The sequence below is a fragment of the Rhinolophus sinicus genome, chromosome 2 (genome assembly GCF_057876585.1).
Source record: "Rhinolophus sinicus isolate RSI-liver-muscle chromosome 2, RSI-T2T, whole genome shotgun sequence".
NCBI lineage: Eukaryota > Metazoa > Chordata > Mammalia > Chiroptera > Rhinolophidae > Rhinolophus > Rhinolophus sinicus.
Genome location: NC_142502.1, coordinates 66,825,894 through 66,841,991, shown reverse-complemented (window position 1 = coordinate 66,841,991; position 16,098 = coordinate 66,825,894). Strand labels below are relative to the sequence as shown.

Here is a 16,098-nt window from a genome sequence, read left to right as displayed (position 1 = left end):
TCAACAACAAAAATACAACCTGATTAAAAAATGGGCAGAGGATCTTAATAGACATTTTTCCAAAGAAGACACGCAGATGGCCAACATGGACATGAAACGATGTTCAACATCACTAATTATTAGAGAGATGCAAATCAAAAGTACGATGAAATACTACTCACACCTGTTAGAATGGCTATTTCCAAAAACACAAGAAACCACAAGTGTTGGAGGGAATGTGGAGAAAAGGGAACCCTTGTACACTATTGATGGAAATGTAAATTGGTGCAGTCACTATGAAAAACAATATCGAACATCCTCAAAGAATTAAGAATAGAACTACCATATGATACAGCTATTCCACTTCTGGGTACTTATCCAAAGAACCCAGTGAAAACACTAATTCAAAAAGATATATGCACCCTTAGGTTCATTGCAGCATTACTTACAGTAGCCAAGATACGTATTTGTTTATCTATACATCAGTTGATAGATATTTGGGAACAATGTCCAAACAATATCTAAAGTGTGGAAACACTTTTTAGCTGGTATGAATAATGTTATTATTACTTTTTAGCTGGTATGAATAATGAATAATGTTATTATGAACATTCATTTACAAGTTTTGGTGTGGACATATGCTTTCATTTCTCTTGAAAGATACTAGGGGTACAATTGCTGAGACACATGGTAACATTTTATTGATGAATTGACCCCTTTATCAATATGTAATGACATTATTTGTCTCTTGTTAGAGTTTTTGACTTAAAGTCTATTTTTTTTCTTGTCTATTTTTTTTTTTTTTTTCCTGTCTAAGCTTCCATTTACATGGGATGTATTTTTTTCATCCCTTTGCTTTCAGCCTATGGATGTCCTTAAAGCTGAAGTAAGTCTCTTGTCTCTTGTATGCATCACATAGTTAGATCTTGTTTTTATTTTATCCATTCAGTAGTTCTGTATTTTTTGATTGGAAAGTTTAATCCATTTATATTTAAAGTAATTATGGACAGCTAGGGACTCACTATAGTTAATTGTTTCTCTCTTTTTTAATTTTTTTGTAGTTCCTTGGGGAGGTAATCACGTTTAGACGGGATCATGGGGGTGGAGCCCCCACAATGATAGTGTCCTTATAAGAAGAGAAGGAGCTTCCTCTCTCTGCTTGTACATAGAAAAAGAGACCATGTGAGCATACAGAGACGGTGGCTGCCTACAAGCCAAGACAAGGGGCCTCAGAATGTTACCTACCCTGCCAGCACCTGATCTTGGACTTCCCAGGCTCCAGAACTGTGAATAAATTTATATTGTTTAAGTTGCTCAGTCTATCTTATTCTGTTATGGCACCCTAAGCTGACTAGAACATTAAATTAACAATTAAATTCAAGCCGGGGTAATATTTGAGGCCAGTCTGAGATTTGTCCTGAGTTCAGGAGGGCTCTTCTTAGCTCTCCCTTTCACTGATTCTCTCTAGTGAGCTAGCTGGCCAGTAGTTCTGCTTGTCGTTCCTAATTAAGAACAGCCATTATTTTTGAGAGTGCCCTTAATTTAATAAAGTGTTAATTTCTTTAATATACACAAAATAAATTAAAAAAAGAAAAAAAAATTGGAAAATGGGCAAAAAATATGTACAGATGGATTTAAAAAGGAATATAAATGGTTTTAAACATATAAAAAGATTGTCAACCTCACTTACAATTTAAAAAACACAAATTAGAGGTATACAAAGATTACATTTTCATGTGCACAACTGGCAAAGATAAAAAAGAATTAATAACATAGTCCCAACATTGCTGGTGGGAATATAAATCATTATAATAATCTCTGAAAAGTGCTTTAGCAATACCTGTCAAAATTGCAAAAGCCTGTAACTTTAAATTACTCCTAAGAATTTATCCTAGAGATATACTGGCATATGTAGAAGATGACATATGTACTTATTAGTAATTGCTGCACAATGTGTAATAGCAAAAAGCTGAAAACCTTCCAATACGGGGTTGTTTAAATAAATGGTCGTACATCAGTTTGTGGCAGATTGCATCAATAGCCCCATCTTTTCAGACTTTCCTCGTACAAGTTTTTGCGCCATGTCATTTTGCAGTGCTCTTCTATTGTCAGTGGGGTGTAATTCCCTGCTCCTCCACTTTAGCATGTGATTTGCTTTGGCTGATAGCATGCTGACAGATGTGACACAGGCAGTATTTTTAAAGGGACTTCATGGATTTGGCTTACTTGCTCTTTTGCTTCTACTGTTCTCATGAGAAGAACAAGCGTAATCTATTCCACTGGTCTTGGGAGGAAGGTAATAGCCAATTGGAGCAGAACTGTCTTCAAACAAGGAGCTCCAGTCAAGTCCAACCTAAAGTAGAGCCCCCCAGTCAAAATGCAGAAGCATGAGCAAGCCCAGATAAGCAGTCTGCCAACCAACTTCAACCCAGATCATCCAATCCTCAGCCAACCTACAGATGCATTAGCTATACTTATAAAGAATTGTTGCTTTGAGTCACTGATTTTTGAGGTGGCTTATTGTACAGCAATAGGTGGTTGATACACTAATGCAATGGATACCATCCATCCATAATAGAGTTCTGTATAATATTAATAAGGAATAATCCATAAGACTTATGGTTCAGTTAAAGTGTAGAACAATGTGCAGTGTTCAATTATATGTGAAAATAAATTTGCACACTTGTGCATAAGATATAACTGGAAAGATACATACAAAAACTTGATAAAAGTTGGTTGCCTGTGGATAGGTTAACTGGAGAGATTACAAAAAGGAGAGGAAGGAGACTTTTCCCTTGGATACCTTTCCATCATTTTTGAACTTTCAACTGTTTAAATGCATTGTATATTTAAAAAAATAATAAATTATTTTTAAAAACTCAGGTTATTCATAGTGCTCCAAATTCCTCTAGCATCTAATAGAGTAGAAAAATAGTCTAAAATCAGTTAAATTTTTCTTGCTTTACAAGTAACACTTTTTTTGCTTGGATGATTGTAGGATTCTTCATTTTCCCTTAAATTGGGAGTTTCAATAGTATTTGTCTAAGTGTACAACTATAATTTATTATTATTTCTTGGTACTAGAATACATACATATCTATATATCTATATCTATATCTATATCTATATCTATATCTATATCTATATCTATCTCGAAACTCAATTATAAGAAAACAAACAATCCAATAAAAGAATGGGCAAATGAATTGATCAGACCTTTATGAAAGAAGATACACAGGTGCCAAATAAGAACATTAAAAGGTGCTAAACATCATTGATCAATTAAAAACAAAGTAAGATACTACTACACACCTTTTAGAAATCTAAAAGTTTAACCACATCAAGTGTTGGAAGTATTTAGAGCAACTAGAACTCTTCTTCACTGTTGGTGGTAATGTAAGATATAGAACCACTTTGGAAACCAGTTTGGCAATTCTTGAAAAAGTTAAAAGTGAATCTACCATGTGACTGAACAATTCCACCTTTTGGTATTTAACCAAGAGACATGAAAGCATATATCTACACAAAGACTTGAACATGACTGTTTATCGCACCTTTATATGTGACAGCCCCAAACTGGAAACAGTCCAAATGTCCATCAATGGGTAAAGGAATAAACATGTTATGTCCATACCATGGACTACTACTCAGCAACAAAAATGGCAATAAATTATCAATACTTATAACAACATGGATAAATCTCACGTTAATTATGCTGAATAAAATAAGCTAGATAAAAAAGAGCACATACTGTATCATTCCATTTATATAAAATTCTAGAAAATTCAAACTAATCTTTAGTGACAGAAATCAAATTAATGGTTGCCAGGGAATGGGATGGGGTGGGGGTGACATGTGGATGGAGGGATTTTAAAAGGTCAAGAAGAAACTTTTGAGGGTGATGAATATGTTCGTTTCTTGATTGTAAGGATGGTTTCAATGGTTTACACATATGCAAAAAAGAAAACTGAAAAAGAAACCAAATGTTAGAATTTGTAAAGCTGAGTAGTAGATACACAAATATGTGCTACACTATTCTCTGTTGTTGAGTATGTGTTTTCCATATTTAATAATAAACTATTTTAATCCAATAAAAAAAAAACTAGACTTCCCACACTTGAGTGAATAAACTAGCGGAAATAATAAGTTCCATGAAAACAGGGCCCTTGTCTGCTTTATTCGCTGCTACATCCTCAGTTCTCAGTACCGTGCCTAAAGCACTCATCATACGCTCCAAAATTATTTATCTAATAAAGAATGAATATACCCGGGTTATGTATAACTACTGGTTGTTTTCTTATTTCAAAGGAGCTTCCAATTATTTATGGTAAAGCTTGAAAATGATGGAAAAATTTTAGAGTGATGGCCCATACTGTGGAGAGTGGTTGGTGATCATCAGAAACTGCTATAATATACGTAACATACACTAATCCTCCCCTTACTCATGGGGGAATATGTTCAAAGACCTCCAGTAATTGCCTGAAACTGTGGATAATATTGAACCCTATATAAACTGTTTTTTTCCTTACAAATATATACCTGTGACAAAGTTTAATTGATAAATTAGGCGATTTCATGGATAGATTTGTTCTTACTGTAGATCAGCACATGATTCTTTTTCTTTCACTATTAAACCAAGAACTTCCACCTTTTCACTGGAAGGAAGCACTTTACAGTTTCTCTGTGATGTATCCAAATTGCCAGCATCAGTTCTCTCTTGTTTTGGGGTCATTATTAAGTAAAAAAAGGATTACTTGAACACAAGTATTTCAATACCGCAAACAGTTGATCTAATAAGCGAGACGATACTAAGTGACTAAGGAGCAGTGAGTGCGTGTACACAGCCATGATACACTGAACCAAGGGGTGATTCACATCCCCAGAAGGTTGGAGCAGCATAACATGACATTTCACCATACTACTTAGAACAGCATGAAGTTTAAAACGTATGAATTATTCGTTTGTGGAATTTCCCACTTAATATGTTTGGACCATGGCTGACCACAGGTAACAAACTATGGAAAGTGAAACCACTGATAAGGGGGATTACTCTATGTATACTTGATTTCAGGCAACTTGGACCAATAAAGACCTGTTGGTTGTTTACAATGGTATCCTGTCTGATTATGGAACACTTATTGGTCAGTATCTGCGCCACACTTGTTGTAAACTATTTTGAATATCACTCCTTTGCAAATGTCAACTCCTCAAAATTTCTTGGGTTCAAGTACCTGCTGATGGCACACATTCCTTCAGCAGGCTTTTGTTTATGTTCAGTATAAGCAATCTTGGGCATGCACTCTGCACCCAACTCCTTTATTCTACCATCATTCAGATTATTCAGGCTATATGGCTTGATCTTGTCTCCCTAAACTCTTTAATTTCCTTTCATCACCAGGTAATGTGATAAATTTCTATTCCAAAATACACAATATTTTTAGTCCCCCTTTCCTGGGCTTTTATATGGGGATTTCAACTAAATCTGATAAAATATTCACTTATTGGCTTTGAATATTTCAAACAGTGCTAGCAAGCAACTTAGTGACCTGTGTGCTTTAGCTCACTGGATAAGACATAAAATAGATTAGAGAAGCCTGGGTCATGCATCCAAGCTTTGGCCCAAGTCTATCTGCTGAACCTCAGCCATGGATATTCAATAGATTGCTTGTCATTGTGCCAGAATTACAATTTTTTTAAAGAAATATTTCTGGCTTAGGACACGGCTCTGTTTGGAAGACAAAGTGAATACTACAAAAAAGGAACATTAATAAACATTTATTGAACTGTATTAAATTTAATTGAAATTAATTGAATTTGGATGTGGCTATAATTGTAACTGTTCCCATTTTTGGCTGAAATCCAGTTTTGGTTTAGAATCTCTAGTTCCTACCAGTTTGGGTAAGAACTAGAGATTAAAAATCTCCAATGTCATCTTCAAAGTTGAATTAATTTATATTAGAAAAAGAATATTAGGTAACATTGCTGATTTAAATATTTAACATAATTTCCTTTGAAAAAATAGTATTTCAACCAAATAAGCCAGGTTCTTCTTTAAACAAATAAGTTCACTGTTCTATCCTTTACTCTAGGTATTTTTCAGTTTCCTTGCAGTCAAATTTGACCCTTCAATCTAGAATCATTAGAATTTTTCTTAGGCATCATTTAAAATATAGAAGTTATTTATAATGTTACAATGTGTAAAATTACAAATGTCTGTACTCTCACCTCCATAGTGAATAAATCAGTAAAATTCATAGATTCTAACTCATCAAAATCTGTATAGGTTTTTTTCCCCAACCTTTTAAAAGCCAGTTTCCTTTTTAAAACAAATGTTTTATAAAGACCCTCTTTATATAAAAAGTATCTTTATACATAAATTTAAAAATATATACTATATTAACTATAACATAAAGGAGAAATAAAACGAGAATAATTAAATATTAAATAATATGCAGTGTAACATATCAATATTTGGGCATAACTATACTAGAAGTAATGAACTGATAATATTCTTCCACCCACTTATAAACAGGCTAGGATTTAAGAAAAATTAGACCAATATTCAAGTGAATATTGAAAACAATTTTTCTTTATATTAGATATTTTAAAATAAGAATCACTGTAAATGCAATAACATTGATACAGTTGGGTTGTATTGGTGATTCAAGCAGCACGAGTGGCATATCTGTCAGAGATAAAATTTTGGTAAAGTTCCAAACAGAACAACATATATTCTTCCTTCAATGAACATGGTAGCTCTATTTCTGGAAAATTCAGTATACCTTAAAACCATACTGTAAGTATTGCATCTTAAACGTAAACTGAAGTTGTGGCTAGGCTGAGATGATTATAATCAGGTTTTTCATCTACAAGACTGTCTATGAATATTTGAAAGTCATGTGGGAAGCAGGATAATTTTTCATTGTATGGTACTGCCCCTCTAATTACAGCATGTCTAATATCCCTGGCCTCTACACACTAAATGCCTGTAGCTCTCCCCACTCATTGTGACAACCAAAATATGGCTCTACAAATATCCAAAGTGCCCACTAGGGGCAGTGTCACCCCGTTGAGAACCACAGCTCTATATAATTTGTTCCCTCCTTGTCAATCTGTTGCAGCTGGTTTTAGTTTGGTTCTTCAACATCTATCACTTGGCCCTCCCCACTTCTCAGTTTTCTCTGCCTATAATTTACCCTTAAAACAGACAGCAAAGGGGATCTTTCTGATATGCTATCTGATCACGTCATTCCCCTCCTGAACATCTTCAGAAGCTCCCAGGCACTATAGGACGAAGTCAAACTTTTTTAAATGTTGGGCAGTAATCTGATCCCACCATATTTCAAATCTGACCTTGCACCACTACCGCCATTGTGTGCTGTCCTCTTGTCCATACAGTCTCTAGAAGGGAACAAGTTCTCTGAATCTTTTCACTAATTTGTCAATCTTTTGTCTGGCAAGTTTTTATTAATAGTCAAAATGCAATCAATCATTACTTCCCCAATGAAGCCTTCTCCTGACAGTTTCCCCACTCCTTCCCTGACCCTTGCACTTACCATATGGTTTGTAACTTAAATAGTTTGCCTCTGTCACTAGACTGTGAATTCTCTGAAGGCAGGAATTTTTATTCTATGTACTTTTGTATCTCAAGAACATCAAATAGGTAAAGGGCAAATGGTAAAGTCTTAAAAAGTTAAACACTTCGAGTTGAATGACTCTGTAATGTTAGCTATTTGGAGAGTTCTGCAGATTACTATATAATTGTTTTTATTTACCTTTTCATATTTTCTCATCCTTGAAGAGTCACATATTTCTATCCAGTTTAATCTCTCCAGTCTATTACAACCTTTTTGCTTTGTTCTTCCTTTAGTATTTATTTAATCTCCAGTGAATTTTGAAACACCTTTGTTATATTTTTCTTTTATCAGCTCCAACCCCCATTGTGCTTACTTATGAAACAAATGTCTTTTTTGACCCATTCCCTAATTCATATTTTACTTAATTTATGTCTCAGACAAGAGGCCCATTTCTTTCTAAAGTAATTATAAAGTAATTCATGAGTTTTCTTTTTAATCATTAACAATTTTTAAAAATTATTTTTTCATAAATATGTGTATATATATATATTTTTCCTGAATCGACCCTCAAGTTGATTGTTCTGGTTTTAAATGTTGGTTTATGATTTTACGACATATGTTTGATGTTTATCAGTACTTGATTTTGTCTTAGATACTTTTCAGATTTCAGAGTGTTCACCTTCATCAATTCCTTGCCAATTTAAGGCAGAGACCAAAATTAACGAGTCTTAAATAATGTTGATGTGTGTCCATGCTGGACCACATGGGTCTCTCTGCTAGTTACCATGAGGGTGGCCATAATTGCTCATCTTTTTTTAAATATGCTACATTATTCTGTGCCTTCCCAGGATTTAGCAGTAATATTTCAATAATTTACTAATGACTTTCCTTTGGGTCAGTAGGAGAAAAATGGCTCCAGTAGAGAAAATCTGCTAAATAAATGATAGTGTAGAGACATTTTCCTGGAGGCTACAAAGAGATCTACTGAAATTCGCTAAATTGGTTCTTCTCCATCAGGACATCCAGGTACTTATCATTTCATTTTGGAATGGAAGAATAAATGAGGAAAAATGTGCTCTGAAATCCTTTGTCCTGCTTTAGAGCATGTAAATAGCATCACGCACAAAAAAATTTCAAGCTGTCAAGAGTAAGGCAAGTATGATAATTTAGGATAATTAAATGCTTATGACAATCAAAATAGAACTAATCCTAGTAAGTTTTTCTCACTTGAAGAAAACTTCTTTCAAAAGTAGTTGCTGATCTAAATGTCTTCCAGTAGACAGTTAAAAAAAAGTGTGATATAACAATCCACCTATGGAATATTTTGCAGTCTTTAAAAAAGAAGACAGCATTCCTATATGTATGGGCCTCTAACAATACAGGGTTATTTTAAAATAAGAAAACTTTGGATAATACATCTCCTATGATCCCATTCATATCGAAAAGAGCAGAAACAGAAGTAAAATACATACAAAGAGAGAGGAGATTGAAAAGATACATACACATCAAACTGCACTCAGTATTCTACATTGAAATACATTTTGTTTCTGTGTCTGTTTCTTCTGCCAGATGATGAGCACCTTTGTTGCCAGATCAAATAAAGGATGCCCAGTAAATGAGAATTTCAAGTAAACAATGAATTATTTTAGTATAAGTAACTCCCAAATATTGCATGGGACACATTTATACTAAAAAATTATTTATTGTTTATCTGAAATTAAAATTTTACTGGGTATCCTAAATTTTTATTTGCTAAACCTGGCAATATTACTTTAGGAGACCATAAATTATTCATCCTTGCACTCCTACCACTAACACAGTTACAGAGATATAGAAGTTGTACAAAAATGGTAAGAGGGAGAGTAATTAAAGAGAGCACAATAGTAACAGGCAATTTTGCTAAGTGTGTTACATGCATTATCTTAATTCTCAAGGAAATGCCCTAAAGTTGTATTAGTTCTATTTTACAAACTACAAAACAGAGGCATACAGAAGTCACACAGTAAGTGGTGTAGCTAGAAATGACCCAAATTACTGGGTCCTGATTCAGCAGCCATAACCAACTGCCAGCTGCAGAGAGGTAGAGGAAGAAAAGAAGGGGAAAGAGAACCAGGGGTGAAGCTTTGGTGTAGCAGAGTAGGATTTTGCACAAACTCCTTTATCTTGCCTAAAGGCAGAATGTGAGATATGTATGAAAAGCAGAGAAATCTGGGTCTGGTCCTCATCTTCACCATTCATTCAAAAAAGTTACAGTCTTCCCCCCTTACCTGCAGTTTCACTTTCCATGGTTTCAGTTATTTGCAGTCAACCCCATTTGGAAAATACTAAATAGAAAATTCCAGAAACAATTTGCAGGTTGTAAATTGCGCATCTATGCTGCATGATAAAATCTTAAATTGTCGCATGCCATCCTGAGGCCTGGGATGGTTGCATGCCATCCTGCCTGGGATGAGAACCATCCCTTTGTCCAGTGTATCCATGCTGTATATTCTATCCACCCATTAGTCACTTAGTAGCCATCTTGGTTATCCGATTGACTGTCATGGTGTCAGAGAGCTTGTGTTCAAGTAACCCTTATTTTACCTAATAATGGCCCCAAAGCACTAGAGTAAGGATATGCCAAAAAGAAGCCATAAAATTCTTCCTTTAAGTGAAGAGGTGAGTACAGTACAGTAAGATATTTTGAGGGGAAGGAGAGACATCACATTCACGTAACTTTTATTATAGTATATCATTCTAACTGTTCTATTTTATTACTGTTAATCTCTTACTGTGCCTAATTTATAAGTTAAATTTTATCATAATAAATTAAACTTTATCATAGGTATGTATGTATAGGAAAAAACAGTATATATAGGGTTCAGCTCCATGCACAGTTTCAGGTATTAACTGGGATCTTGGACTGTATCCCCCACAGATAAGGGGGGACTACAGTATATAATTGATTTTTGCCTCAATTTTCTCATCCGTAAAACTGGAGTGAGAGGCCCTACCTGGATGTTGATACGCAGAGTAAATGAAATAATTTCTGTAAAGTGATCAGCACGGGCTTGGCAATTAAAAGATACTCAGTTAATGCTAGTTATTATCAGCTCAGAGCCCCAGTTCCTTCATTTTTAAAACAGATTAATAACACGACAATAATACACTACTAATGGTATCTATATTGCAGAGTTGATTTGAGGACCAGATGAGAACATATATAATCTTTCTAAATTCTAAAGTGCTTTTTATTCTTAACAGGGCAGTTCCTCTTTGCATCACAATCAAAATTAATATCATGCCAGAGCATTAGTACAGTTTTTTTCCCACGAGTAATTAATTTTGATATAAAAATTATCATAGAGTAAAATTGACTCTTTTTTGGTGTACACAGGTCTACAAATTTTAACCCATGTATGAGTATAGATTTACATAACCATCACTACAGTCAGAACATGACTACAGCTTTTGAGATTCTTTTTCCAAAATGTTTCACATTCATGTTTAAAAATAAGAAAAAGGGATTTAGATAAATGTGCTGAAGATGCAAACTAACAAAACTGGCTGTTTGCTCAAAGCTCTGCAGTCTCCAGCCCCTCCAGGTCTCGTCTGAGCCATTTTTGCTGTTGGCTCTGCAGACTCTCTCCTGCCACAAAAGTAATCAGAAATGAACTTGAGAGTCGGGGCCTTTCTTTACATTAAACCCAAGCGTCACAGGCACAAACTTCAGCATTCCTAATTTGATCCTTTTAGCACCAGATCTTAATTTCCCCAACGGTTTTCTCTAATTGCCATTTTTCTCCAAAACGAAGAAGCCTGGAATAACTAGCATCTTCTCACCCTTTCAGGGAAATTATTTGATTGGGACAAAGGGGATACAGGGTTATTGAGAGAGCAAGGTTAGAGTTTTCAGGAACACAAACCTCTCCAATGTTTGAAAACAGTCATTCAAACTATCCCTTTCCCCAACTTCATCCTCTCCTCCTCTCCCGCCTGCTCAGCACCCCCTAGGGCGATAGACTTTTGGGCCAAGCTTCTGATCTCCTTGGGCGGCCTCCCTTCCCCCACCCCCGTGAACTCTCCCAGTTGAAGTGACTTGCACAGACACACCGCAGCCACATCTGGTGAGGGGGGCGGGTCCGCTTTCCGGGTGACTCACGTCGTTGCTATTTGTCTTTTGTTTCTAGGATGCTTTGGCTGCCGTTTTCTTCCCTCTGCTTTTAATTTGGGGAGGAGAAAAAGCTAATGAATCAACAATGAAGCTCCTCTCCACTGACCTTTTCTTTTTCTTTCTTAAAGTTGGTTCTTTTTCTTCACAAGTTCTGTAACTGTTCAAGACATGCGGGGGCGGGACAGGTGGGGCACATCCATTATACCTAAATCTAAAGGTAGCATCTAAGATCACTTTGATGGGAAGATTTTGTGAAGCTCCTTCGCAGTTTGTTGGGCGTTTTGTTGCTGCCTGTACATTTTCAGCTCATTTCCTTGTGCTGCTGTTTGGCGCTGCTGTCACGCTCAAATCTATCTTATTACTCTTCCAGGTGTCCCAGTCAGGGTGAATTCCACGAGATTCACTGGCGGTTTTGTTCCTATCCAAGGTAAATACAGTATGCAAAATGAGGAACCACCAAAGGATGCCGGGGAGGGGGGAAGAGAGGGATTCCCTCACCTTTTCCAGCACATTCCTCGTTAATTTCTACCAGGAGGAGGCGCGCAGCCCAGATCCCCTCCAGTCTAGTATCTCAAATCTCCCAGTTGAGGGCTGCCAAGGTTGGCCGCGCGACCGGAGAAGTCCCTCTGGCCAGCCTGGCCCTCCCCCGCCCCCCGGATTGGTTTTTCCCAGCTTCGGAGGTTGGGCCTGGGGCTGGGGTGCGCGGACAGTAGACAACCGCATCGCGGAGCCGGAAAGTCGCCGCGACTCTGGTGGGACTCGGAGTTTTCCCGGAGGTGGTGGGCACACAGAGGTGAGCGGTTGGGAGCCAATAGCGCAGGCGAGAACCCGGAAGCTGCGCGGGGGGGCGGGGGCCCTCCCATCCTCAGGCGGGAGAGGAGTGTTGGTCCCGGGTTTCACCATCGCTTTGTTCACGGCTTCTCCCCTCCCCTTTGGAGATGACTTGAAACCCCTCTGGGATCCGAGGGGCTGGCGAGGGCGCGGCTGGGGGTCAACAGCTGTACAGGCCTCCACTTCCTGCTAATCCGAAAAGGTACTAAAAGAGATCAAAAGACTCTTGTAACCTGAAACTTCCCTCTCCTGGTAACCTGGACCTGAAGGAGTGGTCCGGGCGGGGGAAGAGACCCGGAAGGCAGGTTGTCCGCTGAGTCGGTGGGGGAAGGAATTGGGAGAGTGAGAAGTTTGGTCGGGAAGGCGCTGGGGATTCAGCGAGAAGTTAGAAGCGGGGGACGAGTCTGACCGCGAAAGGAGGAGGGCGGGAGGCTGAATGGGTACATATAGTGTGGGCCAGGGCAGACCGAAGACTTTGCGCTCCTGTCTCGGGACGCGCGCCCCTCTTCTGGGTAAGTATGTGCGTGGGACTGGGGGAGGCGAGGCTCGGACCGGCTATCGGAGAGAGGTTCTTGGGGACAGAGTGCGGACAAGTTGGCTTGGATAGGCCGATTCCTGCACTCGCGGAGATGCTGCCGCCGCGGCTCCTCACTGCTTCTTTCCCGCTTGTCCCAGGTCCTGCAGCGGATCCAGTGTGAGGCGCCGACAAAGGAGGCAAGGAGGTGCCACCCCTGGTGCAGCAGTTGGAAGAGGAGCTGAGCGTCCAGAAGCGCTGTGCGTACTTTCTGGAGGGAAGGGGCGAGGGAAACGGCCCCGGTAGAGGGACGCCCGGCAGTGAGGGGTTAGCCAAGTTCTAGCTGTGGCGCCCCTCCTCGGTTCCCACGAGAGGAAAGTTTTCTCCAGACACTTTCGGCCGACCTGCGTCCTCGGGGCCTAGCTCCCAAGCCTTCGGAGCGGGCGCCGTCCCAGCCCAGCTCCGGGGAGACCCGTGCCGTGCGTGATGCCTGGAGGGTGCTCCCGGGGCCCCGCCGCCGGGGACGCGCGGCTGCGGCTGGCGCGGTTGGCGCTGGTCCTCCTGGGCTGGATCTCATCGTACTCACTGACCTCATCGGCGACCTCCTCCACCTCTTCAGCGTCGTTCCTGGCCTCCTTGGTGTCGGCCCAGCCCCCGCTGTCGGGCCAATGCCCCCAGCTGTGCGAGTGTTCAGAGGCGGCGCGCACGGTCAAGTGCGTTAATCGCAACCTGGTGGAGGTGCCCGCGGACCTGCCCCCTTATGTGCGTAACCTCTTTCTGACGGGCAATCAGCTGTCTGTGCTCCCTACGGGCGCCTTCGCCCGCAGACCTCCGCTGGCCGAGTTAGCCGCGCTCAACCTCAGTGGCAGCCACCTGAAGGAGGTGCGCGCCGGCGCCTTCGAACATCTGCCCAGCCTGCGCCAGCTCGACCTCAGCCACAACCCGCTGTGGGACCTCAGCCCCTTCGCTTTCTGCGACAGCAACACCAGCGTCTCGACCCCTAGCCCCCTGGTGGAACTGATCATGAACCACATCGTGCCCCTTACGGACGAATCGCAGAACAGGAGCCTGCAGAACAGGAGCTTCGAGGGTATTGTGGCTGCGGCCCTACGAGCTGGCCAGGCACTGCGTGGGCTCCACCGCCTGGAGCTGGCCAGCAACCACTTCCTCTACCTGCCCCGCGACGTACTGGCCCAACTGCCCAGCCTCAGGCACCTGGACCTACGCAACAACTCGCTGGTGAGCCTGACTTATGTGTCCTTCCGCAACCTGACACACCTAGAAAGCCTCCACCTGGAAGATAACGCCCTCAAGGTCCTTCACAATGGCACCCTGGCAGAGTTGCAAGGCCTGCCCCAAGTCAGGGTCTTCCTGGACAACAATCCCTGGGTGTGTGACTGCCACATGGTGGACATGGTGGCCTGGCTCAAGGAGACAGAGGTAGTGCAGGGCAAAGCCAGGCTCACCTGTGCATTCCCGGAAAAAATGAGGAATCGGGTCCTCTTGGAACTCAACAACTCTGACCTGGACTGTGATCCTATCCTCCCTCCATCCCTGCAGACTTCTTATGTCTTCCTAGGTATTGTTTTAGCCCTGATAGGCGCCATTTTCCTACTGGTGTTGTATTTGAACCGCAAGGGGATAAAAAAGTGGATGCATAACATCAGAGATGCCTGCAGGGATCACATGGAAGGGTATCATTACAGATATGAAATCAATGCAGACCCCAGGTTAACAAACCTCAGTTCTAACTCGGATGTCTGAGAAGCATTCGAGGACAGAACAAGGATAGCTATGCATGAGATGTAGACTTAAGCTTTATCCCATCCTAGGCTTGCTCCACCTCCACTCTCCACTACAGACACCACTGACCTTGACTAAAAGCAGTGAAGGGATTTGCTCCCTTGCCTGTAAAGTTTCTTGGTGTGTTCTGTTAATGTAAGATGATGAACAACTGCATAATCTTTTACCCTCTTCCTTGGAACTCCTCAACATGTGGAGGGACTTTTCAAGTTTCAGCATGAACATGGACTCCTGGCTGTCTGTTTCTCTTAGTACAGTTCAAGGTGTAGCAAGTGTACCCACACAGACAGCATTCAACAAAAGCTGCCTCAACTTTTTTGAGAAAAAATACTCTATTCATAAGTATCGGTTTTATTCTCATGTACCTAAATTGTGGAGAAAATGATTGCATTCCATAAACTGTCTGCAGACCTTAGCAAGCTCTTCAACGTAACTCCATAGTATACAGGAGCACCTGCATCCGAGAGCATGCTTACATTTTACTGTTCTGCGTATTACAAAAAATAACTTGCAACTTCAGGTAACTTCTTTGACAAAGTAAATTACGTTTTTGATTGCAGTTTATATGAAACTATACGGAAGTTTTTTTATAAACTGCATTGAGATCCAACAGGCTAAAATGTTAAAAAAAAATCAATAAAGATTCTTAAAAGAATTACTACTGTGTTTAAGTTTGCTATTTGAAAAAAGGATGAAGGACGATGATAATGAATGGTTTTGATTCCAATGCTATTCAAGGTATTAGTTAACATAGCTGAGAATGAAACTGGAGCAATATCTTATATAAATAGACTTTAGAGATCATTTTGAGATAGTGGTCCTTTCAGGATTTACATACAGAATTTGGATATTCATGTGAATAGACTTCTTATGGTCCCAGAGTTAATGCTATTCAAGAAACAATTTGTTAGAGAGTTATAAAGTTAGAGGGAAGAGTTCTTTGTGATAAACAGTTCACAGTTTGGGGCTTTTTCTAGACTAATTCAGTTTTTAGGATAGAACAAAATTATTTAATAAAACCCTATATGAAATTTTTCTATGGGTGTTTAGAGTATAAAACAAATAGAATGCAAATAAGTGTATGAAAATGAAGTGTCTTAAAGACAGAATATACTAAAATAAAGAATTTTAAAATGTAAGTTAAAAAAGTTTTCCTAAGATCATAATGTAAATTGAAACTTAGATTTTCTTGAGAATAAGTAAAAAAAATTTAACACGGACCATACATGGTGGATAGTTTA

General features: G+C 39.6%; 1 protein-coding gene across 3 annotated transcripts; it reads left to right on the top strand.

The window, feature by feature from the left end:
* Positions 1-12,228: 12,228 nt before the first annotated feature.
* TPBG (trophoblast glycoprotein) lies at positions 12,229-15,515 on the top strand. Of its 3 annotated transcripts, none has more exons than XM_019729556.3 (2): positions 12,229-12,502; positions 13,216-15,515. In XM_019729556.3, the coding sequence occupies exon 2, from the start codon at positions 13,541-13,543 to the stop codon at positions 14,816-14,818; it is 1,278 nt and encodes a 425-aa protein (XP_019585115.2). In that variant the 5' UTR covers positions 12,229-12,502; positions 13,216-13,540; the 3' UTR covers positions 14,819-15,515. The 3 variants fall into 3 exon arrangements, with proteins under 3 accessions (XP_019585115.2, XP_019585116.2, XP_019585118.2); XM_019729557.3 differs by lacking the exon at positions 12,229-12,502 and adding an exon at positions 12,585-12,742; XM_019729559.3 differs by lacking the exon at positions 12,229-12,502 and adding an exon at positions 12,844-13,052.
* The last annotated feature ends 583 nt before the right edge of the window (positions 15,516-16,098 follow it).

What these genes read in the sequence shown, in the direction of transcription:
- TPBG (XM_019729556.3), top strand. Translation starts at nt 13,541, where the DNA reads ATGCCTGGAGGGTGCTCCCGGGGCCCCGCCGCCGGGGACGCGCGGCTG.